At 39.2% G+C, this 25123-nt stretch overlaps 1 protein-coding gene across 6 annotated transcripts in view; it reads left to right on the top strand.

Moving 5' to 3' along the window:
• LOC140153598 (MYCBP-associated protein-like) overlaps positions 1 to 25123 on the top strand; it is a 67805-nt gene that overhangs the window by 21635 nt on the left and 21047 nt on the right. For 2 of the 6 annotated variants that reach the window (XM_072176393.1, XM_072176385.1), the window contains exons 1-16: positions 6633 to 6983; positions 7192 to 7355; positions 7880 to 8054; positions 8789 to 8895; positions 9626 to 9800; positions 10818 to 10937; positions 11587 to 11650; positions 12408 to 12490; positions 15699 to 15817; positions 16589 to 16722; positions 18305 to 18515; positions 19173 to 19436; positions 20939 to 21085; positions 21391 to 21504; positions 24051 to 24172; positions 24787 to 24896. In XM_072176393.1, coding sequence (XP_072032494.1) covers positions 6665 to 6983; positions 7192 to 7355; positions 7880 to 8054; positions 8789 to 8895; positions 9626 to 9800; positions 10818 to 10937; positions 11587 to 11650; positions 12408 to 12490; positions 15699 to 15817; positions 16589 to 16722; positions 18305 to 18515; positions 19173 to 19436; positions 20939 to 21085; positions 21391 to 21504; positions 24051 to 24172; positions 24787 to 24896 — 2428 coding nt within the window. In that variant the 5' untranslated portion in view covers positions 6633 to 6664. Of the gene's footprint in view, positions 1 to 6630; positions 6984 to 7191; positions 7356 to 7879; positions 8055 to 8788; positions 8896 to 9625; positions 9801 to 10817; positions 10938 to 11586; positions 11651 to 12407; positions 12491 to 15698; positions 15818 to 16588; positions 16723 to 18304; positions 18516 to 19172; positions 19437 to 20938; positions 21086 to 21390; positions 21505 to 24050; positions 24173 to 24786; positions 24897 to 25123 lie in introns of those variants that run through there. The other 4 variants (XM_072176417.1, XM_072176410.1, XM_072176425.1 and 1 more) reach the window with 3 other exon arrangements.

Here is a 25123-nt window from a genome sequence, read left to right as displayed (position 1 = left end):
CTTCCAAGGGAAGCTAGGCAGAGCATTCCTGGGGGGCTCAGCGGTTTTTCCACAGGGGGATCTCCCAGTGGACGACCGCTTATGGCTTTCACCCAGAGGTGGGAAACCATCTCTTTGAGCGCCTGGGTATGGTCAGTGGTGAGTGGGGGTTACAGACTGGCAACCCAGTCTCCCCACATTAAATCTGCACATTTCAGAGGTCCACAGTAGTGCCGTCAGGCGGCCCCCAGCGTCGGGCACTACTGACAGGGATCACACAGCTTCTCACGCAAGCGGGCGATTGTCCCGGTCTACCCCCGTTCTGGGTGATCTTGGAGCCATTGGCTCCAAGGAAGACCGGCGACGGGAGCCCCATCCGGAACCGCAGGCTGTTGAACACGTTCTTCAGGCCCAAGAGGTTCAGAATGGGGACTCTCGCCTCGGTGCTAGCCTGCCCCATCAGGGGCATGGGAACAACATCGCTAGATCTCTCGGACGCCTCTCTGCATATGCCAATCGCCTCTCAAGATCGGAGGCATCTGCGCTTCTAGGTACAGGATCAAAATTACCAGTTTTGATACCGGCCATCCGCCTGTCCATCTCTCCCAGGGTGTTTAACACTCTTGGTCAGAGCGGTGGCATCGTCCCTGAAGCACAGTGGTGTCAACATCAGTTGCTATCTGGACGTTTGGCTCCTATACGGACGCACTCCACTGAAGACTACGGGTCTCATGGGGTTGATAGTCCGTAGGGTGCGGGACCCTGGATTTTTGATCAGCTCAAAAAGTCCAGCGTGGTCCCGACGCATGAACACCACTATTTGTAGGGGCCCAGATCACCCTCACGGAGGGGTTCGCGGTGCTCTCACCCGAGCGGGTGACGAACATGGTGCGGTGTGCCTGACTCGTGGCCGAGTCTCGGGCAAAACCCGCTGTGGCATGGATGAAGGTGGTAGGCCTAATGGCCAGTATGGTAGACCTCGTACTGTACTGCCGTTTCGACGTTAGGCTTACCCAACTACACCTTCTAGCCTGCTTGCAGGCCCAGTCGTCACCCACTATCCCTCGCGGTTCCGTTGTCGGAGATCGCGCGAGAGGAACTCTGGTGGTGGACCCATCAGCCCAATTTGACCCAGGGTGTCAGGTTTCCTGCACCCCGGTATGTCACGTAGTAGCGACCATAGCGTCAAAAGCGGGGCTGGGGGTCCACATCCACGGAGACAACGTCTCGGGCCTATGGGGGCCATAGAGACAGAGTTTCACATCAACCTCCCTCGCTTACGAGGAGGTGATCGTGGAATCACATACCGTTGTCCTGACGGATAACACAACCGTGGTAGCCTACCCCAACAGACAAGGGACTCCGGGCCACCACGATTGAGCCTGCATGCACGACACCTGATAGGGTGGTGCAAGTTCAGGCAGATTACGATGAGAGCGATACACATCGCAGGCGTCACCAGCATCCTCGCGCGCACAATCTGTCACGAGGAAGGGTGTCGGGACCAGCAGAATGGTCCCTTGCTCCGCGGAGGTCGCTCAGGCGATCTTCAAGGGATGTACCACCCTCGAAAGATCTGTTCGCATCTCATCGCAATCATCCACTGCCGGTGTACTGCTCAAGGGTGGCGGACCGCCAAGCATTCACCGTGCGCGCTCTGTCCATAGACTGGGGAAGGGCTGACGGCTTATGCAGTCCCTCCGATCTCACTACTCATGAGGGTGGTGGCCAAGTTCGGGTGGGAAGACTGCATTGTCATTCTGCTAGCGGCAAGGCCGCTGGCACTCCCAGTACCAGATCTACTCCGGATGCCCGGAGCGGAGGTACCAGTCTATCACTAGAGCACCTGCAGTTAGCTGCATGGCCCTTACCAGGGAACACGCAGCGGAGGGATACTTTTCATCAGAAGCTGTTTTTCTCATCGCCGGGGCTAGGCGGAAGTCTACCCTCCGCACGTATAGCCAGAGTCTGGCTCCATACTACGCTTGGTGCAATGAGACAAATAGCTCTCCGCTAGAACCTCTGTGCTGCTAGTTCCGGAGTTTCTGACAGAAAAGTTCCAAGCAAGACTTCAGCGGGCCACTGGGGCCAGCTATAAGTCAGCTGTCCTCTCCATTCACCGAGGTTTCGAGGCGAATTCGACTATCATAGCCGATGGTTACCTTATTAGTCTCACGCCTCGACGGTATGTTCAGCAGTGTCTACCAAAAGGAAAGTGATCCTCCTAAGGGATCCCAACACAGTCTTAGATTACTTTAAGGGTCACCCTTTTGACCTTCCGTCCAAAAGCGGCGCTTAAATCGTAACTCTCAAGATGGCTTTCCGGTTTGGCGTTGGCTTCGGGACGGCGGTGCTGAGTTGCACACGGTCTCGAGGTTAGCTGCCGTGTTCACAAACACTGGAGCGACACTGTTTCGGGCGCTCTGTTCTCGTGACTACTGAGCGGGCGCGGTGCATACCGACATTCGTCCCTCTCCAATCCCCAGGGTTGGGCAAGGTTCGGCTGAAGCCAAAGATAGGCTGGGGTGTCCGATAAGGCGCTGCAGCACTATTTCTTCCGAACACAAGCCTTGCGAGGGACTCACGACCGCATTCATCACCCTTACAGAGCCTTTCGGTCCAGCCGCTGTCGCAATGGCTGGTCCAGGTGTTGGTGGGGTCCGGGGATCGCGAAGGTTTCGCGTCCACGACCCACTCGACACGCGAGCTATCTCATCATCTTGGGTATACCTTTCGGTTGTCCCTTGAGGAGATCTAGCAGGCGGTGTCCCGGAAGCCACCTTCGCCCTTCTCTACGATACTTCCGTTTACGTTAGTAATCAGAGGCGGGCGGGAGGTTTACCGGGACATTGTTCGGCGATCATAATACGGTGGTGTACGGGTACCAGGTTTTCAGACTATACAGAATACTCAGCATGGTAAGAACCAGTGTCGCTATTCTTAACCACCAAACTTATTAAGTAAGGAGGTTTATGTCTGTGATCGCGTGGTCTTTTTGTTTCCCGACCGTTGGGGAAAATATTTCTGACCTCGCGAAAACCATCGTTACCGCTCCCGATCCCTGATCAGATGCTGACCAATCTTGTACCTCCATCCGTCGGTTACTTGCTAGATCGATCTTTCAGATGTTGATGCAAGAAGTATCTTAATCAACATCGGAAGCGGTAAGATCGACCGTGTACTGAGTCTAGTCCCAAACAAAAATGTTTGGTAGACTCATAACGTCGCGATCTTACCTTTCCGATGTTGATTATCCCGACCCGGCCACCCCTACAAGTTTGGTCCGAGTAGGGGATCCCAAGTCGGATAAGGGGCGATCATATGGTGTGGCGTCACCTTTTGGGTGAGTCCACCGGGGATCGGGGTTTTTTGTTATTTATTCATTTATGTGGGACAAAATGACTATTGGTTATTTCCGCATCTCGGGATCGATGCAAGAAGTATCTTAATCAACATCGGAAAGGTAAGATCGCACCGGTTATGAGTCTACCAAACATTTTTGTTTGGGACTAATATAACCAATTTAATATAATCAAAATTTAATTATAATTTATATTTTAATATAATTAAAAATATATTTACCGTAATATGGTTCAATTTGGCACACCACTAGGTAGGTCGCAGTAAACTTGTGGTTGTAATTCCAAAGCTGTACATCATCATGCATTGCAAAACTGTAGGATTCTAGTCTTCAATGGAGTCGAGTTGACACACAGTCAGGATTTGCAATCTCAAGTACGCCAATCCTCATCTCTCAAATTCTATGACCATCTGAATTTGAACGCACCTATTTCAACTTTGTGCAAAGGATACTACTTTGGGATATATGCTAAAATACCATTGAGAGGTTATTAAATTATGGCAAGTCACACTGACCAAAATACTAGTATAGACCTTTTCATACTGAGTAATTCCGATAAAACCTGAAGCATGAAATAATTTCCCCTATCGTGCGTGCATAAAAGTACCTCATCAGCATCATGAACAGTGCGAAGTTCCAATGTATAACAGGCATCATAAACTGCAATGAGCTTTCAACTGTCAATTGTGGATGAGAGAGGTACTTTTGCCAAGGATACTCAATGTGCAATCAAGCGTGTGGTGGTAGTGTTGTGTAAGAGACTGACTGTGGAAGAGGTGATGCACATAAACAAAACTTTCTGTAAAAAAAAATTTAACTGACGAAAAATGATGGATATTGTCCATTTGTGAAAAACCTAGTAGCTGAGGTGTTAGCTCAATATGATAGGAAAATATTTCTCGCGATGACCCCATGTTCACATTGGCTTAATAAGCTGTATTTTTGCGCAAAAGGGTGTCATAATTCATGACATTTCTTGTCTGCCAGTTTGGGTACAATTTGCCCCAATGCTTACTGAATAAATAGCGCGGTTTTCCGAACTTTTCCTACAGGGTGTCCCAGAATGATCTGTACCGAGAAAGGTGGAAATTTTTAGGTATGAAGGGCATGTTAAATGGTCATATTGTTTTGCATTTTAAGTTCTACATATATTTAGCTTTCTCAGATTTTTAGATTTTAAAAATTGGACGTTTCTAGTAGAAGTTATAGAAGATTTGCGTAAAAATGGTGAATTCTAAGTTTTGACAACGCAACCTATTTTGAATATCTGTAACATTACTAACCGTTCAGCACAAAGTTATTTGGAAAAAGTTATGCAGGTATTTTAGTTGTGCCCTGTTCATATTTCCACTAAATAGCCGATATCTATCTATTATTTATGACGTTACGAAGCAATCATTATATGGAATTAAGGATTTGTGGCCTAATCCCATCCTCTCTTTGGAGGTAGTTTTAAATATAGTTATTGTGGTGTGAGGTCCATGTCATTTGAAATGCTTGCAGAGATCGAACTGGTTGTGGTACAGAAAAGACGGCTCCTCAATTTACTGTACAGCAGCGTGGATTTCTTTCAAAAACTTACTGCAAACCGGCAGCTATGTTGAGACGCAAAGAAGATTCATTAGGCGATAGTGTATAACGTAAAGAAGTTTGACGAGCATGGAACTGTCAGGAATCGGCAGAGTGGAGCTTCAGGTGCTCGTAAGACTGTAAGAACTAGAGCGAACCTTGCAGCTGTCCGGCAAGCTTTAAGGCGCAACCCCAACAGTAGTTGTCGTCGAAATGCTGTGCCAAACATCCCACGTTCTTCATTTAATCGTATTGTGCCATTTTTCAAAGGTATGCGAGTCGTTTTTCATCGATTTTACATTATTGCATGCCACGCCAAAACAAATAAAGGTAGCGTGCTGAAATTAACAGAATAAGTAGGAGACATGTCCAACATAATAATGCTGGTATCAAAAATGGATACACTGCCCGTCTTCTATTTTTAGTTATTTTTGCAAACACGGTACAAATCATTCTGGGACACCCTGTATCTTGATATATGAAAAGGTCTATTGCACTGTATTTTTCACTTATCATTCTACAAAGCAGTTAGCAATTGGTGAAATTAGTTTCACCTGTTGGCGTGATATAAAATTGAGCATTAAATTTTATGTAATATTTCCCATTTTCACACAATGGATAGGTTAATGTTTGTTTACAGAAATAAATGTTTTCCTTTTAGTAATTCTCTGGGACATTAGTAACTTCTGTTCAAGTGCTAAATACAGCGGCTTTCATTTACATCTTTATTGTTTCCCAAATACATACAAGTTACATCATTCGGCATACATAATACATATAGCCCATGTAAATAGTGTAATGACTTCATATTTACCGATGTATCCATGTCATATTTGACTTTTTAATTGAAATACTGCAACTCATGTTAGTTTTAAGGAACAGTTCATCAAATAACGCCAAACAAAAGTCACATTTGCGATACGTGGCCTTCACAGATAGATGCTAAGTGATTGCATTTCTTTGTTCCCTGAGAGACAGTATTGTCTCGGTGATACATGGTTATATCTGCCAGCCATAATGCAGATATGTCATACTATTGTTGCACCTAGTGATAAATGGTTCACTGTTTCTAGGCTACATTTCCTGTGTACAAATGTAGTGTTTCTGATACCCTATATCATTTTGAAGAAGCTTTATTTAGCATTGATACAGTAACCACTGTAGTATGTTAAAGGTGGATCTGGCGCAGGTTTTCGTTGTGGTGTTTTCTGTGAAAAACATTTCTAAGTTCCGGCTAATGATGCCAGTGTGAACATTTCACTGTTTTTCATAATTGGATATTCAATAAACAAGCGGAATTGTTTGCATTGATCAATGTGTCGGCAATCCACGCTTTGCAAGTACCATTTATGTGATTGATATTGTTCTAGCTGTTACAGTGGGGTTTCATATTTTGGTTATTGGTTTATGATTGCTCATAACATGGAATGGTCAGCACAGTCAAGGAACGATCTGTTTGTTAAATTCGAGCAAGAAGCCAACCAAAGTTTAAATTTATAATCACATCATTTGAAATGTACTTTTGAAGGTTGCTTAGAAACAACAGAGATGGAACAAAGGTCACTTTTATCACTTACTAGCCTTTGACATTATGATGCATTAACTTGTCATTGTTTTAGAAACACAACACTTGTGTTTGTCTTGGTTACTGATAAAAGTAACTCATTGAATGCAAAGTTAGTTTTATGTGAGTACAAATGTAATCTATATGCCCATCATCAGATACACATTTCACAGCAAGTGCATTGAGCTGCAATGGAGGGGAATAATGTACAGGGCAGTGTGAAACCTGAGAATGGAAGGAGATCATCTGTAACCAAAGTAACTGATAAGAAACAAGATGGAGGAAAGGTGAAAAACAAAGAAAGCAGCAAAGGAAAGGATGGTCAGAAAGGAAAAGATACTGACAGTTCGAAAGATAAAAGTGGATTGAAATCTTCATCATCCAAAAGACAGTTATCTCCTAGCAGAAAGTCGCCATCTAGTTCAGCAATGTCTAGATCTTCCAGTAGTGCTTCCATGACAAGAGGACGAGCAACTGCTGTTCATGCGATTGGTCGCTTCATGTCTTCATGTTAGTAGTAATGCAATTGCAAAGTTTTGCATGTGATTTGTTTGTTATGTTGATGAGTAGATCACTTTGAGTCATCATATGTATGGACACATCGGGAGATACATCAACCAGTGTTTCAATTATTTCACTTCAAATTCTGAAATGATGTTACAAGGCATTTCTCAAATTATGTTTTAATTGTTTTGATCTTGTTATCTGTTTATCACAGATAAGATCAAGTCTAACAAGAGAAGAGATGGAACTCCTGAGAAACCAGTCACACCCAACCAATCTCAGTCTCAGATGGAGGAGGAAGTTGTCCCTCCCAGCAAGCTGAAGATTGATGGGGAAGATGTACAGGCTCTGGCTATCAACTTGGAAGAATTGTCTAAGGTAAGAAAATGTAGTTAGATATGGGGCAGTGGGATATAACGGTAGGGATTAGGTACTTTTTTAGTTTTGTTTTGTTTAGCTTGCCTTATTTTCTTTTCCATATTACAATTTTGACTGGACAATTACTTTAAATATTTAATACTGACCTAATGCCTCAAAACCTATAGATATTCATGTTTATAGATTTTATGTTTATTATCTTTTCCAGTGTCATTTAGGCACTGAAAAAGACAACACAGAAACTGAAATGTGGAAGTGAAAAAAGATTAAATTGAACCAAAATGTACAAGGCTTATTCCTCTGGTCCTCTCATTTGGAGTTGTCAAGTTAAGGATGGACAAATCTTCTTTGCTACTTGACTCGATCCTGTCTTTTACAAGTTAAAAATAAATCAATTAAAAAATCCCTGTTTTTGGTAATTAATGAGTATTAAAAAAGGACTTTAAAAGTTTGCAGTGATACTTGCAGGTGTATTCCTCATATTAAATTAAGGGATGCTTAACATGAATTTCTCTATATTCAAGGTTCGAGCTCCAAAGCCACCTGCAGGCGACAGAAGAATACACTCGGCCAAAAAGCGAGGAGTGATAGTGCGTAAAATGAAGCCACAATCGGAGCTGGATAAACCCAAGATGAAGCAGATATTGATAGCTCAACCTGCTCCTCGTGATGCTACACTCAAACAAGAGGACTATTCAGGTGCGTCTGGACCAGGAGTGTAGATGATTAGTACTAGGTTATTAAGAACAGTTGGGCTGTCTAAAGAATGGAAATAACCCAAAAGAGGTTGATAGGAAAATACTGTAGAGTTCCATCTACAAGCATATGTGCCTGTAAATAAGTGTGTGTGTTTTTGATGAAAGAGACAAAAGGCAGACATGCTCCACAAAAGAGTTTGAGGAACTATTAACTGATACAGGCGGCTGTATAAACATATTATTGTAAGACAAATCTATTGTAATGTTTTTGTGGCAGGTATCTGCCATTGAGACATATATTCTTGCAGATGGAATTCTCTAGTATACTCTAAACGCACCAATAAAACAAAAACCAACCTCCCACATACACACAAATAAGTTTATCAGGATTGCTATTCAAAATATACATTGAAAGATTTCTGTGAACTAATCCAATGACAGTTTTATGCTATGACTCTGCACTTTCTCAAATTGAATGACCAATTCTGGCACATTGTCTATTGCTTCCTGTTGGGAACTTAAAGTAGATGGACAGACTAAATGGTACTGTTATGTTGGTAAGGAGTTGGTTAATGTGGCAGCTAGTACTAGTAGTTTCCATTGTCCTTTTTGAAAAGAAAGAGGGAGGTCAAAACAGTTATACTACTAATCAGTGTTTGATTGATGTCTGTAAAATTGTGTGCCTATTTCTGTGTGTCATAGACATATAACTTCTGTATTATTTTATGAACTCAGGTTGTGCTGGGCCTAGATATGACACCATTGGCAATATTGTACCTCATAGTATTCTTGGCAGTGTGGAAGATTTTAAGTTGGAAGCCGTTCATCAGGGACAGATGGAGGTGAGTAAAGCAGACAGGCATGTTGCTTGTAGACAAATATTTCCTCAAAGCTTGTTTTAATGCCAAACTTTAAAAAAACTCAGGACACTTTTACAGGATGTCGCTGACCACTACGGCCTCACATAATTCCATAAACCATTAAACAATAACTCAGGGACTTTGCAGCTAAGAAGCACACACTCTAGACATTCGCAACCAGAATCAGGTCCACAAGTTTCGTACGGATTACAATTAGCAGTAAGTTCCCAGTCCAGGGTAATTTCAAGCTAACACAAAACATGTATCCATCAAGATAATGAGAGACTAGTCGGACTACACTTTTTTTACAGAGAAGAATGGCACTTGTTTACCTTTTTACATAGTGTAAGCATAAAAGTGATTGAATCATGTCATGAAAAGCTATGAAACATTGACATCTCATTCACTAAAATCTCAAACCAAAACCGTGTAGCAGCTCTTGATCCTGGCATGACCCAGTTGTTGTTTTTTTGGTGGGGATAAACTGTTCAAGGTGCGCACGTTGATCAATGTAAGAGAGTGCCATTCTTCTTTGCCAGCTATTGGTTGTAGCACAGGGTGTGTGAAAGATGTGACTCTCTAATACATCTCAACTCATCAGTAAACAACAAAGATCATGAAAACAAGGAAGGAAGCAAAAGAAACAGAAGTTGCCTTGGTTAAATAGACTGGTCATATTGCATTGTTTAATTATAACCTTGTCTTTTTGCAGGCCTCTCAATTAAATGAGATAGACACTCGTCCTAAGACACCAAGCATAAAGTTTGAGAAGAAGACCAAGGAGGTTCATCCTAAACCAAGAGAGGCTAACATGGATGAGGATAATGCATTGAGAAATTGGCAGATGAAGATGATAGAAAGGAAGAAACAACAAGGTTATATATCAAGTAAGTCAACACTAAAACATATAGTGAGTCATGCTAAACCCACATGATTTCAATACCATATCCTAATTCTTAATAACCAAAGAGCATCCATATGCTCCATACAGCTGCTTTACACACCCCATACAGCATTACCGAGGGGTGCAGCTGAGTGGTACCAGCCCCATTCAGCTTCTTCTTCTTCTTGAATACTGCTCAATCTTCCTTAGGGAAGCTGACGAGCAGGAATGAGTCCAGGGGGATGAGTGTGCATGCGAAGATTATTTAGTCTTTGATTCCCAAATCCTTAGTCTGGAAGTGGGTGTGTAGTGCTTGCTTGAATTGCTCTGGTTCAATAATTGATGTTATGTCAGGTAGTAGCTCATTCCAATCTTGGAACGTAGGAATACTTGAAATTGTCCGTACAGGCTTGTGTCTGAATGAAGGTGGCTTGTCAGGATCTACAAGTCTTTCTCCTTCTTGCAGGTATAACCACCATCAGTGTCTTAGCTAGCCACCTGTCTGGCCGTCATTTTAAACGGGGAGTTTGCTCCTGGGACGGGCAAAATTAATGCCTTTGACAGATGCTATTATAAATTGTATGTGTTGAGAAGCTAATTGGCATTTTAGTAGACCAGATTTGTAGAACAAGGCCATATCAGCACATATTTGAACTCTTTGAAACCCCATTTGGCTACTATAGACGTCTGGTAAATGTTTTAAAGGTCAAATTAGGACAGACAATTTTATTCAAATGACGGGTAACCCTCAATTTCTAGCTAAGACCCTGACCACCATAACCAGGATCTATTCCTCAGAGCAGATTTCTTTTGTGCAGAAGTTACAAGCCTATTGGAGCCATTGCAATCCTGTCCTAGATTTGGAGCACGCACATTAACTCCTGTTTGAGCAGTGCAAGTATCTAGTGCTTGAAACCAACCTGCTTTCTGGAATATGTAATTCTGGTTATCTCTTGCAAAGTAGCCCTTATATTGAACACTGTTTATATCCTATTTCATTCCTTGTTCTTTTTTCCTTCAGAATTATTACAAAAACCTGTTGAGGCGTTGGTGATGAATAAATCAGAAGACTACCGTAAGACACAAGAAGACAGGTACCTGATTGATAGATCCATACCAGCCATGGACTATGGCAAGGGATGTAAGTATTATGTCACATAATCTGTATTAAAAAGATCACAGGGATGAACGTGCTACTACTGCTGACAATCATGATGATGATACTAAGTGGTGTTTAAATAATTAATTAAAAATTGCTTAGATCAATTGATTTTACACTCTTTGTCAGATTTGATTGTGCTAGGTCTTAAACTTGAATAAAAAATGGCAAAGTTCAGCTTCTGCTTAAACACATTTAGTGATAAAACAGTGATTGTAACTGATACTGATTGAAGCAATGAAACACATTGACTTTTTGACTGATCAGCTATCAGTGACTTGTTTTCATAGTTCTTTCGTCTATTTGTGTGCAGTTAGAAGGAGAAAGACTGCTACATTCATGTGCAGTTGCATGCGCAAAGGGGGGTCAGGGGGCCACGGCCCCCCACTTTGTTGGTCATTCGGGGAAATCAGTCGTTTCCCCCGAAATGACTGATTTCGCCTGCACTTACACTCCTAATCAGACTCCATTCGGGGTACTGAACAACCTGCCCCCCACTTTCAATGTGCTGCGCACGCCACTGTTCATGTTATTTGGAAGTTTGAAATTTGATTTACTGCATCATTGCAAAAAGTTGTTTGGATAATCTGTTGTAACTGTGCATCTGTGTGTGTTACTGTTCTTTTAACAGACCGAGTGGGTAGTGAGTTTTGGAAACAGCAGGAGAGAGTTGGAGATGATCTGTCAGGCGTCCAGTAAGTAAAAAAGAAGCGCGGTGATTTATAGTGCGCTACGCACAGGCACAATGCCTAGTCGTTCATCGACAAGCCTCAGCACACTTTACAGTTTGTAAACTTAAGTAAACAGTTTGTAAACTTAAGTAAATAGTTTGTAAGACGTAAGTTTTACTTATGGGGGGGCGTTGCATTTTTTCCAAAAGGGGGCGTTTATAGAAGGTGAATTGTCAGTGAAAAAACTTTAAAATCGGGGTAAATTTCCTGATGGTGCTCTTGTAGAAAGGAGGGATTTACGACTATACTGCGCTGAGTGTCCTTACAGATATCGAGTGGAAAATGATATTTTTGTGGTAAATACAACAAAATTACATCCATAAGTGCATCATCAAGCAAGAATTTGGTGAAATTCTACCATAATTAGGCAATGAAATGGATGTAAGTTTGAGTCATAATAGGTTTTGTCCATGCAATGTAGCGATCGTCACTGACAAGACTGACATGACTGATGCAAGTTTTCAGCTTACTCACACAATATTGCATGGAAATGTTTGCATTTTTGTCAATTTTTCACAGAGAAATTGGAGGGGGGCATTTATTGGAGGGGGAGAGTTTATTACAGACAATACGGTAAGATATTTTGAATTTGTGCATACATTACTATTTGGGTTTTAAATACATTGCCACATTTTTAAACCTACAGGTGCAATTAAAATTGCACCTGTAGGTTTGGTTAATTTCCTCAAATTAACTATAACCCTTGTTTACTTTATTATAGTATGACTCTTACACAGACTGAGAGAGGTTACCCTCCACCAGTAGAACACATAAGCCATCCTCAATCTATCAAGAAAGAGATGGGTAAGTAGGACACATAGCTGTCAGGGTTTACTTTAACGCACAAAACATGCATATTTACGCATTCACACACTTTACAGACCCCTTCAAATCCAAATTTCAAAGTCCAACGCGTACAAAATCTTGAAAACATACACGTTCAAATGTTACAAGATTTGAAAATAGAAACACCCAGTATTGCTAAAAACGTTTTCCAAAATAACCCTTGGGTAGTGTTTTGGACACCTTCAGTGGAAAAATTCACAATTGAAAGGGTAAACAAAAATGTGAAAATACCCCTTCAGCAAAATGCTTAAAGAAAGCCCTGATAGCTGTGCTGTCATCGAAATGTTGCACCTGTAGATCAAAGTTAAGTTTTGACATGACCATAGTATTAATGGCTTCAAGTTTGGCAACAATAGGGAACAGTGAGGCACCCAGATATTGATATTTACCAGTTTTACCCATTTTTGGTGTTTCCTCATCTTGAATAATGACCTCAACAGTGGCAGTATAATCTCTACAATACCAGTTATTGCCAGATCTCTGACCATGCAAGATACCACATTTATGGTGTTTGACTTTCATATCAGAGTAGTTAAAAAAAGTTTTGGAAGCCATGTGAATCAAAGATTCTTCATCAGTGGTTGCAAGAACAATGTTATCAACATACCCTTGAACTTTATTGGGTATAGATGGCTGCATGTTATTATCGTAAAGCTACCTCAGCCATATGTCTATTCCCTGCTCGAAGGCAATGATGCAATAAGGGCAACCCTGAATAATGCCTTTATGTCTGACATGGACTCGGTGTCAATGTTTCTTGTTAAACTGACAAGGCTATTAGGATACCCGTACGTTTGAAGGGCATCGGTCATCATTTCATGATAATGCTTTCAAAAGTCCAAAAACATAATGTACATTTTACCAGACTGATATTTAAAATCGGTTATAGAGCTGTTGAGACAGAACACATGTTCTTGTAAATTGTTGCGTGGTAGAGACCCCTTTTGTTTACAAGATAGCCTATCTGTGTCAACTAGCCACAGGATTAATTGTTTACCTAAAACCATCATAAACATTTTGTAAATTGTGACAAGTTTTGATATCGGTCTCCTTTCAGACAGATCTATTGAATCAATGCTTGTAATAAGATTGATAATTGCATGATTCCAATCAGCCGTGTTAAATATTGATAACATTACTGATTTTATAGTCCGCATAAGTTAGTCTGTCATGCCCTGGTGCGCTTCTATTTGGTGCCGTTCGGAGGCCATGCTCCACTTAGCTTTCTGTGATCGGTCTTGTTAAAATTGAATCATCCACAATAGCAGGAGGAATTAAGTTTTGATCAACCCAAGGTGCAACATTGGAGTTATATTTATGCAGTATTTGATGGCTTTGTTTGGTGTAAAACTCTGTGACAAGGTCTTTATTGACACGTTTCACATCGTGCGGCATGGGAAAACAATGACAGACCAATGGAGCTGCGGGTCTTTTTAAAGCTAAAATTTCCTGGCATTGCATAAAATGTTCTCTTTATCTGTATATCGTAATAGCCGCATCTTGATGGGACATGGGCCTCCTTTTAAGAAGACACACAATGTACTCTTTGTATATCCATTTCAGAAGCATCTATATCCAAATTCTGTTGTAAAAATTCAACAAAAACTTGCTTCGTATCTTCCTTGCCGTCTGGACCTTGTACCTCCGGTACATTTACTAACACCAAGTTCTCCCTCGTAACATATGCTTTCAAGAGTTTGTTTTCAAATTCAAAGTTCATACACTGTTTTTTGGTGTAAAACTTTGTGACAAGGTTTTTATTGACTGGGCAATTGAATTGCAGAATATTCATGCATCCTGCTTTACAATCCCAATTGCACATTTCTTGTTTGACTTCCAAAGTTCAGTGAGTTTAGTCTTTGAGATATGCGTTGGTGCTTTGTTTTCACTATTTTTGTTTTTGAAACTAGGTTGAGATTCATTTCTTACAAAATCCAGACCATTGATTTTCTTTTGATACCAGTTTCTGTTGGCATTGTTAGGTACAGGACGTTTTCCTGTAACATCGGGAATGGGAAATTTGCATAGAATAAGGTACACATATTTCAAAGATGTTGTTCTGTATTCACCACCATTGTTAAGTTTAGGTTCTTGGAACTCGCCACCTCAAATGAAAATTGATGTCATTAGTTTGACAAGATTCCACCATTTCTTTGGATTTGAAATGCAGTTTCTTACGATGTTGTTCATTTGATAAATTCAGTCTGAATTGAAACTGAAGTCCCTCAAATTGTGTCCATTCATTATCAGATAGGTCTTTATTGTATGAATTGAACCTTTCAGATGTGTGGACAGCATCATCTGAGTTGTGTGTGCTGGTTAGAACCGTATTGGGTAGTCCATGTTCATTTGCCTTAATTCACCCAGATCGCCTGGCTTCTTTCATCAATGATTTCAAATCTGCTATCATACCCATCCTTTCACTCTTTGCTACCACATTGTCATTATGACGGATGTATATCCAAAATAAACAAGCAAAATAAAGATCCCAAGGTGGAAAGTGGAAATCTTGAGAGAGCAAGACATGTTCGCGTCCCCATCTTGGAAACACCTCCTGGACTGGTACAAGCAACCTTGTATGAGTTGAGCAGGTTGACTATACCCTGGTATTGTGCATCCATGGCTGCATTTTTTGGTGATAAATATTTATTTTTCAAGTATATTCATTAAAATGAACATAATTATTGTGATTCGAAGGTCAAATTACACGCCAATGTACAGAGAAAAAGCATTATTTAAAAATTGATATATAAATATGAATGAAGAAAATAAGCATATATAAAATAACATAAAATGGAATACACAAGTAAACACACTAAAATACACACTATTATTACACATATAAATCTGTTGGTTGCTGATTTCTAGCTTTGCATAGTGATCCAATAGCAGCTTTACTGTTTCAAAGTGACCTCCTCAGGCAGCCATAAAGAATGGGTCTCATCCTGCGAAGAAGACAGACACGTCTTAATCATTAATAGTGGTAATGAGAAACAAATAGTTTTTGTAGTCTTGAGTCTTCAATCATGTTATTCACAAGCTCAAGCTGGTCAAGGTAGAGTTGGTGGTGCACTTCGAGACCTGTTTTCCGCCATTTTTCACATACTGGCATTGAAAGTGATATAATTGATCTTGTTTACTATTGGTAATTTGTGCTTTTTTACAGGTACTGAATGGAAACCTCCCAGTACGCCTACCAACTATCCCTGGCATTTGTCTCAATATCTGAAAGAGAGGCGTGAAGAACTACAACATGTCCTGGATGATGTGGATCCTTGCCAACCTGTAAGTCAACTCAATTGTAAATCGTTCATGAACTGTGTAATGTTAATAGTCAGAATTTTTATATTCTTGTATTTGTTTACCCCAAGTTATTTATGGTTGGAATCTGGCGGCAGGAGATAGACATTGCTGTGTGCAGTTGGTAAGCCACTGGGTGGTAGATGAGGAAAAATTTCATGTGCAGAGGGTATAGTGTATTTCTCTTGGGCTGTTGTCGACAAGACTGAACTTAATATTTTGACTTTATTGATGTATTGCATTATCGATGTCGAATCTTGAGATTGGACGATTGTCGACAATGTAAATTCTGCTCAACAACAGCCCTAATTTATCTATCAAGGAGATTACAGATTTCCACATATCAAATGGTTTTTTGTTTTCACGGCAAGTTGTCTCTTAGCTATTTTGCATTCAAAACTTATTAAGGTGCAAGTCTAGGTATTGTGCAGCAATTTGAATATTTTGTTTCATTCTGACTTAAAGATGGGTGACCTGATCCACAGCCTCATCCCCCACTATTTTCTATCAAAATGGAGATTTTGGTATCAGAGGAAAGTTCATATTTTTCTGATAATCCCAGTGAAATTTTAGGCCCAAAATATATTCCGTTTAGATGTTATGAACGAAAAAGTGATAGCCTCATCCCCAAATGTGGTATACCACACATACAGCTCTATGAGATGTTGTGAAACAAATTTTTACTTCTTATATCAAAACCATTAGCACAATTTACCATCTGATCACCTGCCTTTAATGTTGATGTTTTAATTTCAGGCCTCAGGTGAGTTGGAAGTAATAGGAAAGTCACTGACCAATTTACAAGAGGAAGCTAACCAAATCAAGGAAGCTAAACAAGGCAAAATGGAGAAAAAACCTCTATCTGCTGTGGAAGAAGAAAAGACCAATGTGTAAGTTGAGTTGTAGAATCATTCAAAAGCTTGTGTGGTGGAACAGTCAGAATATGTCTTGTTTGTTTCCAGAAGGTATATAAGTATCCAGCACAGAACAAGACATTCTTGTGTAATGTGCATTTAAGTTTCAAAAGCTGATATTCATATCATTGATTTTGATGTCCTTGTATGCTTAAGGGGGTACTACACCCCTGTCCAATTTTGTGCCTATTTTGCATTTTTCTCAAAAATTATAGCGCATTGGTGACAAGTAAGATATGTATATTATAGGGGCAAGGACTACAACTACTGCACTGGAAATTTTATTTCGGCACAGACAGCAGTTGTTTGATCAATAAATCAATAACTACTTGCCTTGAGTTGCTGAATTTTCAGAGCAATAGTCGTAGTCTTTGCCCCTACAACATGCATATCTTAATTGTCCCCAATGTGTATAATTTTTCAGAAAAAATGCAAAAAATAGGCACAAAATTGGCCAGGGTGTAGTATTCTAAGTTGAGTCTGAACCCTGGAATTATGGAAAATTTGGCCTCATAACTTTTAAATTGTTGGTCTAAAGTATATAAAAGTATACATATTTAGAATGGCAAAGACTTGATAAGTTCATCTGTGAGGTTAAATTTGGGCCAAAATGGCACTTTTTTTAAATCTAAAAATAATGGTTTTGGCCCACTTCTTTTCATGCATCGTAACAAAAAAAATTCTTGGGCCAAAATTTTTTTTATTAATTTTTAAAAAACTAGATCAAAATATCTGGGACCCGTTTTTTCATTTTATTGAATTTCGACCAATTTCACCAAAAATATTTGAAATTTGGGCCAAAATCGGGCTTTTTGTGATTTTTTTGAAAAATCAGCATTTTTTGAACATTTTTGGCGCATATTTCTCAAAGTTGGTCGAAATTCAAAAAATGAAAAAGCGGGTCCTAGATATTTTGATCTAGTTTTTAAAAATTAATAAAAAATAATTTTGGCTCAAGATTTTTTTGTTACGATGCACTAAAAGAAGTGGGCCAAAAACCATTATTTTTGGGATTTTAAGCCAAAAGTGCCATTTTGGCCCAAATTTGACCTCACAGATGAACTTATCAAGTCTTTGCCATTCTAAATATGTATACTTTTATATACTTTGGACCAATAATTTAGAAGTTATGAGGCTCGAAAGTTTCCATATTTCCAGGGTTCAGACCAACCTTAATAATAATACCGTAAATGGTCGCCTAATGGCGCACCTGGGCTCCTTTGCCTTGGGGTAAATTTCATGTACAAATAGAGAGCTCCTTCCTTTAAAAATCCCAACAAGAATTTAAAGAAAAAGGTATGTGCCCTTATTTGCTGGTGGGATTTTTATGGAAGGGCATTTTTAGTTTGTGTCTAAAATTCCAGTTATGTCAAGGGAGCCCATAGCACCATTAGGTGAACGTTTACGTTAATATTGTACTTCCTTCCATCAATTATCAATTTCAATTTTAATTTATATTGAAAGCCAAACCAAAATTATGTCTATAGTAGTTCTTTAAGATAAAATTGATGATGATGTTAATAATGTAATCATTTTGTTACGTTTTACCTTTTTACAGTGACCAAGACAAACAAGTAGATGCCCCCATCACTGGTCCATCTCTTCAATTCAATGATTATGCAGCATCGTGGACAGGGGATAGTCATAGTCGGAAGAATAGCATAGCACACGGTGCCAGAGTGACATTTGAAGCATTTGCTGGGGAGAGAATTACATCATTCCTGCAACTTGTTAACAATGGCACTACAACTATCTATTATGACTGGAAGGTAGGAATGCAAGCTAGACTATAGCATTAAGTTAACTATATATTTCCACTTTCGTGAAAAATAAGTGAAGCTACCAGAGGCAAAAGATCCTGTGACCATGGTGTCCCATTCAAAATACAAGCAAGCATTATAGCCTCTTGCAGAAAAGAACAGCACTTGTTCACATTTTGAGAGCATGCACATTGTAAGCATAGAAGTGGGGTTGTGATTGGCTGATTCAATTATCTGACAGTGCTAACAACAAACTGATAATCTGATTGGCCAATTACGTGTCAAAGCAATGGTCGGTGTAGAGCGACATTCTCTCCACGTATGTCACTCATTAACAGAGTGCTTGCGTCAATTAGAGTAAAAGACTGCCGTACTTCTGTGGAAGCTAGTGTAATCAAACGTTGTTGAGTACTTTGGGCCGTACTTTAGGCTTTTATGCTGTGTATGTAAGTCCTATGCAATTTAAGTTGTAACAAAGTAATAGCATCAAAGAGGTGACATAATTTTTAATTTATTTTGAGTTTCTGCGAAATTTGGTTTGTATTTTTCAGTAGAAAATTTGATAATAATAATGGATGGTTGGAATGTATTTGTACAGCAGAGAACATGTTAGAATTATTTACCTGTACAATTAGACATCTTTACATTTTTTCCTTTTTGTCACAGAAAATTCCCAAGGTGAACCCATTTGAAGGATGTGCCACACCCAAAGTGCAGCGCTTCTACTTCAACACTAGCAGTGGCGTGTTGCTTCCTGGAGAAAGCCTTAAGTTTCCATTCGTCTTTAAATCACCTAACGCAGGCATCTTCTCCGAGACATGGCAATTGGATACAAGACCAGTGCTGTGTGGGGGCGCTGCTCTGCAGGTCACGTTGCGTGGAGTGGCTTTGCAGGAGGACAAGAATAAGAAACAGAGAAATGAGATAGAGGTATGAAGTGTATGACTTCAAATAGTTATTTATTCTGACATAATGTAGTTTGTCTGGCTTGTTTGGAATGATTTAGTTTTTGTTACTGTGGGCATCAATAAAGTCGCAACTTAGGCTTGTGTAACTTCACATAAGCAAGTGCCAGTCACACATTACACAACACCTAATAGCGTAAGTGCTACGCCCTAGTGCATGCACGCCATTCATATCAAATCACGATGTTATGAATTTTTTCCGCCGATTATAAGCGGAACGAACTATAGAAGTAAATGATAGAAACAAGAAAATAAACACATAAAATATGCAATTGTAGGATTGTAACTCTGTATCAGTTAAATTTGTAAGATGAATTCTGTTTTTCATTCACTTGATATCAATATCTCAGCTAGAAATTAGTGTTGTTTGTCATCTGATTCAAATTGCTCATCTACATTTTGATTACGCAAACATAATTAACCAGGCTTCAGCAACCTAATGGGGCTCAGTGAGTTCATGGATGTGTTGCTGTGGTCTTCATTTAGGAATTTGATCTACTTCTGAGTTTAAAAACTATTTACAACAGCTAAAAATTTAATATAACATCTGTTAAAGGCATTCATTTGCTGGTCCCAGGAGCAAATTTCCTGTCCAAAATAACTTATAGATAGATGGCTAGATAAGACATTCTTATTCAGTGGGTGCGTCTTGTAAAGAATTCACGTAATTTGATTGGTTTTCGGGTGTATAATATCTCACAATAGTTAATAGTGATATTAGTCAGGGCGGCGCTGCCACACAATGCACGCTTGTTGCTCCTCAATGATCTCGCGATAATGCGTTCAAGCGTAATACACGTCGCGAGAACTAAGAACGCGATTGGTGGCTTAGATGTTCGTGATGGTTTCGTTCATTTAAAACAACGGGGATGTCCTCACAAAAGTAACTTTCTTTTTTCTGAAAAAAGGCAGTTTTTATCGCAAAAATTACATTAAAACTGAATAAGAATGAAAATAAAAGATAGGATTTTGTCTTTTGCCTATCAATATCGTGTCATAATGGATGGGCTGGCCAATATTTTTATCGTAGTGGATACCGGCTGCGCCGGCATCCACTACTCAAAATATTGGCCAGCCCATCCATTATATGACACGATATTGGATACGCAAAAGACAAAATCCTATCTTTATTCTCTAATTGTTTGATACTGACTCTTGCCATCTTGGGTAATGCTTTCCTCAAGAGGATGGTTTACATCCAGTTTTGTTCACGGGGTTCTCCGATTTGTCTCATTCCCAATCATGAGGCCAGGGCACATGTGTTCCGCTGTTCTTTTGTTTTGAACAGTAAACTATACACATAATCAAGTGTAACTGCCTGTTCCATCCAAATAACTTCTCTGATCTTCCTGAAGTGATTTTAGTCCTTGCCAGGTAGGTTGGCCTACGTTCTGGCTCTTTTATGTAAAATAATTTACACTTACCAACTTTGTTTATTTCTACATGTTGATTCTTTACAATTGACAGCAAGAGTTATTCCACAAACAAGCTGAAATGACAATTAGGAGGATCATAGATGACCTGGTAGATGGAGTGAAGACTCCCGAGAGATCTCACTCACCTATTGATGCCTACATCACTGATGAGGAGAAATTTGAAAGGAATAATCCTGGGGTATGTATTTATATGGATCTTTTCAGTAAATCAAGACAGCCTTTGCAGTTTTACCCCTATATATTATGTCACACTGATGCGCATATCGTTACTGCACAGTTCAACGGCAGTAAACTGCGCAGTAACAATGCTCGCTTATGATATGGGCATCAGCGTGATATGAGGTATGTAGGAATAAAAACACAAAGGCTTTAGGGATTTACTGAAATGATGAATTCAGAAAAATGCAGTTCATGTGATCAACAATATCGCCTTCAATCAGATTTATCTATTCTAAAATTCTTTATTGGTTTATTTTGTTGTAGATGCACTATTCCAGCGAGGTGGTGGATCGTCTTCATCAACTTTACCTGGAACAATTCCCAGAGGAGGAAAGGGAAGGAATGACTTGGGATCTTTCAGTTGAAACTATGAAAAGGGTAAGCAACACAGAAAGCAATAAGTACACAATATAACAATAGATTTTATTAATGTTTTAGCTCATATCTATCATTTTTGACTGGTAGTCTGTTTTTCTAGCAAGGACCAGGATTATGCAACCATGTAATAACTGGAAAGTCTGCAGGTTACAAACAACACAAGATGCAGCGATTATGTGAGTTGTTTGTTGTTAAATTGGTTTCAAGAAGTGGCTGAAACAAAAATCAAGTTTTGTATTCTACAACATGAAAACTCATTTCATAATGTACATCCGCATTTGGGGGACTAATTGTTATGTTGAATTTTTGATTGATGAATGCCAGATGTGAATTTTTATTTTAAAAGTAATGCTGAAATCTTTGCTCTTTGTGGTTTGTAAACCCATCCACATCTTCATTAATTTGGACAGTAAAATATCCAACTGGATACATATTAACTTATACTTAAAATTAAAAGGGGATCTTTCTATGTAGCATTTCTGGGACATACTACAAATGTCACAGTGAACAATTGATCAACCTGAATAATGATTATCAGAACATATTGGCTATACCTGATACTCAAAAGCGGCTGGTTTTTGCATTAAACTTGGATACAGGTACTTAAACACACAGAAATGAAATGCAATCTTTTTTGGGGCATGGTAATCTTGTAAATATAGATCATACTTGGTAATTAGTGCATAGTATCCAGGCTATCAGATGTATTGTCCTACTTTAATGAGATACAAGCACTATAGCAAACTGTGATGGGATTACTACTTTTTTCTCATGTAAATATCAATTTTGGTCAACTGTAGTTTTCGATAAGGTTCTTCAGCAGTCTGCCGATTTAGCGCTAGTTACAGCATAAACGCAGAAGTGGGGCTGGTTGGCTAATTAAATCTCGTCATCATCACATATTGTCACCTCATTCACCAACCAAGCTGTATAGCATCACATGACCCAGACATGACCTAGTTGTTTTTACGCGATAATCAGGAAGAGCAGTCGGACACTGCTGAAGGACCTTGCCGAATATTATAGTTGCTAATTTATATGCGACATCCAAAATAGGAGATGGTCACAATACTCAACTTTGAAGAATGCACTGTGCATAATGAAGATGAATAATATAATGCAGGGATAACATGTATAATACATCAGATTTAAAACCAATTATAGATGTATGTATGATATCAGATCAAATTTAGATAACTTTGACCAGCTACAGATAACTTGATCCTGCAAGTTAAGTATACTAGCATGGAATGCACTTTCTGGTGTATTAAATGAATGTATATTAATATAGGTCACCCTGATGATTTCACATATTTTCTTACCTGTGACATTCAAACAGCAGGTTTTTGCATCATTATGTGTTGTTAATGAATGTAAAGTAGGAAAGGGGTTGCGTTGAGGTCGCATACAGATTTCCCAAAGGCAGATGATGAGTACAACATGTGTAGGATTAGACTACCATACAGTGGTTGTATAGTGTCATAGAATTGAAAGATTCACATCCATCTCATTTCTGTCTCTGTTACTCCACTTGGGGTTGGGGTGGTGTCTATTCATGTCCTAGTAACATTTTTTCATGTGTGGTTACAACATGTTTTTGAAAAAATGAGGAGTATTCGAGAAAAAATTGGTTTAACATTTGCAGGATAAAAATTAGTGTATTTAGTTTTCAGCAAAATATGAAGTAAAGTTTCTAATTGTTCAAAGTTCTGGGTACACAATGGTATGTGATACAGAATTAAGGTGCCAGTTATGTTCACCCCTGTATATTTTAAAGACAGATATGTTCTAACTTAATACAAGCAGCCAGTACCTGTTCCCTTTAGCTCTGATTTAAGACCTCATTTGTTGAAATTGGATGAGAATTAAAGAAACAGTGATCTAAAACCTAAGGAAGGAACAAAATCAAAAGTTGCACTTTTTTGTTCTAATCAATGAAAGCACGACACTAGTTTTAATGTGCTAATCAATGGAAAGTACAACGCTAATTCTCTTGTTCAAGAACGCATTGCTTACAAATTACTTTGGCATGCAATGCAGCAAACTGCAACTTTTGTTGAATTTGCATCTTCCTTGGGTTTTTCATCATTGTGTCTTTATTTCTTGATAGATTTCAACAAATGAGGCCTTAAATCCGAGTTAAAAGATGCAGCAATTGGCTGTTGGTTCCAATTATGACATAGCTGTCATTGTTCAGGATACACAGGGGTGAACATAATTGGTACCTTAATTCTTTTGCTCCATGTAGTGTGATAACTTGATGACCAATAGGGTCAACCATGTTAATTTAATTGTGCAAAAAAAGGACAGATTGAATGTGGTTAACATTTGCCTTTTTCTCTTTCATAGTGTATAGATTCTTCAGGGTTGTTCTTCAAATCAAATTTTAAAAAGCCAGTAAGGTTTTACTTACTAATATTTCATCCATTTGGGATGAAATATTAGTAATTTAACATTTACCGGTTTTGTTATGCAATAATTGTTATTTATTATTTTGTTGATTTCTTAGACTATAATTTATATTTTTATGTTATTATTTTATGTAGGAATTCCTATCACTAGATGATGAAGAGTTACAAGAGGACTTGCTAGCTAGGATGAATGCCTCTGTGACCTCTTTGTATTTCCCTCCATTTACACCAATACAACATGAGATGTACAAAGTAGGGTAAGTCATGTGCGCCATCTTAGGGAATCTCATTGGGTAGTATTGTGAAGCAGTGGTACTGGTCAGAAGAATGAAAATATAGAACCATTTACTACCATGGTTATTTATTTACAATATTGCTGTCAAATTGTGTGACAGATCCCTGATGTCATCAGGGAGAGGACTGAATCCTCATACTTGAAGTATTGAGTAAAGAGTCTTCCTTTTTTTAGTTAAACACTGCCACCCAAAATTCAAAGTGTCCATTTATTCATCAAAACTTTACTTATCAGATGCCCTAAACCCCTTGATAACAACATTGTACTACATACTTTACAAACGTTGAGTGTCGATCTTATCACCATTGAGAGAACATATCACAACATTGTCAAATGTTTTTTCCCATCAAATTGTGGTATTCTCCAAATGTTTGAACTTGGATGCTACATATTCATGAACCTATAAGAGAGTACTTTAAGATGGTGTGTTATGTCAGTTGGCAACTGGTAATGTGCTATGATAAACTTCACCTCTAGCTGTCATCTGAATGAGAGCTGCATTGATGTTTTTTCTTACATGGCTGTCAGTGTGAAAGTTGCTGAAAGTGTATCTCATTTTCTGTTATACCATTTCAGATATCAAATGATGGCAGAAACAGTGGATAACATAGTAAGCCAAGCAGCTGTACTCAGAGATCATCTGGGAATGCCAGAAAAAGATGTACCTATGCCTGAAACTGAAGCCAGTGAGTCAAAACTGGGGTCAAAACCATTTGAATTCAGGGCTAACGGGATAAGGGATGGGAGGGAAGGGGACCAGCAGGAGTTAACAAAAATGGGGAGGAATTTGGGATACCAGGGAGTGGGGGCTTCTTTGAAAGACTTTAAATAAAAAGATCATTGACTTTTTAGTTTCAAAATATAAACTATATTTCAGTTGGGGAGGAAATCATTGATTGTATTGGAAGAACAT

The sequence above is a fragment of the Amphiura filiformis genome, chromosome 1 (genome assembly GCF_039555335.1).
Source record: "Amphiura filiformis chromosome 1, Afil_fr2py, whole genome shotgun sequence".
Lineage (NCBI taxonomy): Eukaryota > Metazoa > Echinodermata > Ophiuroidea > Amphilepidida > Amphiuridae > Amphiura > Amphiura filiformis.
The sequence above is the reverse complement of the archived record's forward strand: the minus strand, read 5'-3'. Positions and strand labels throughout refer to the sequence as shown.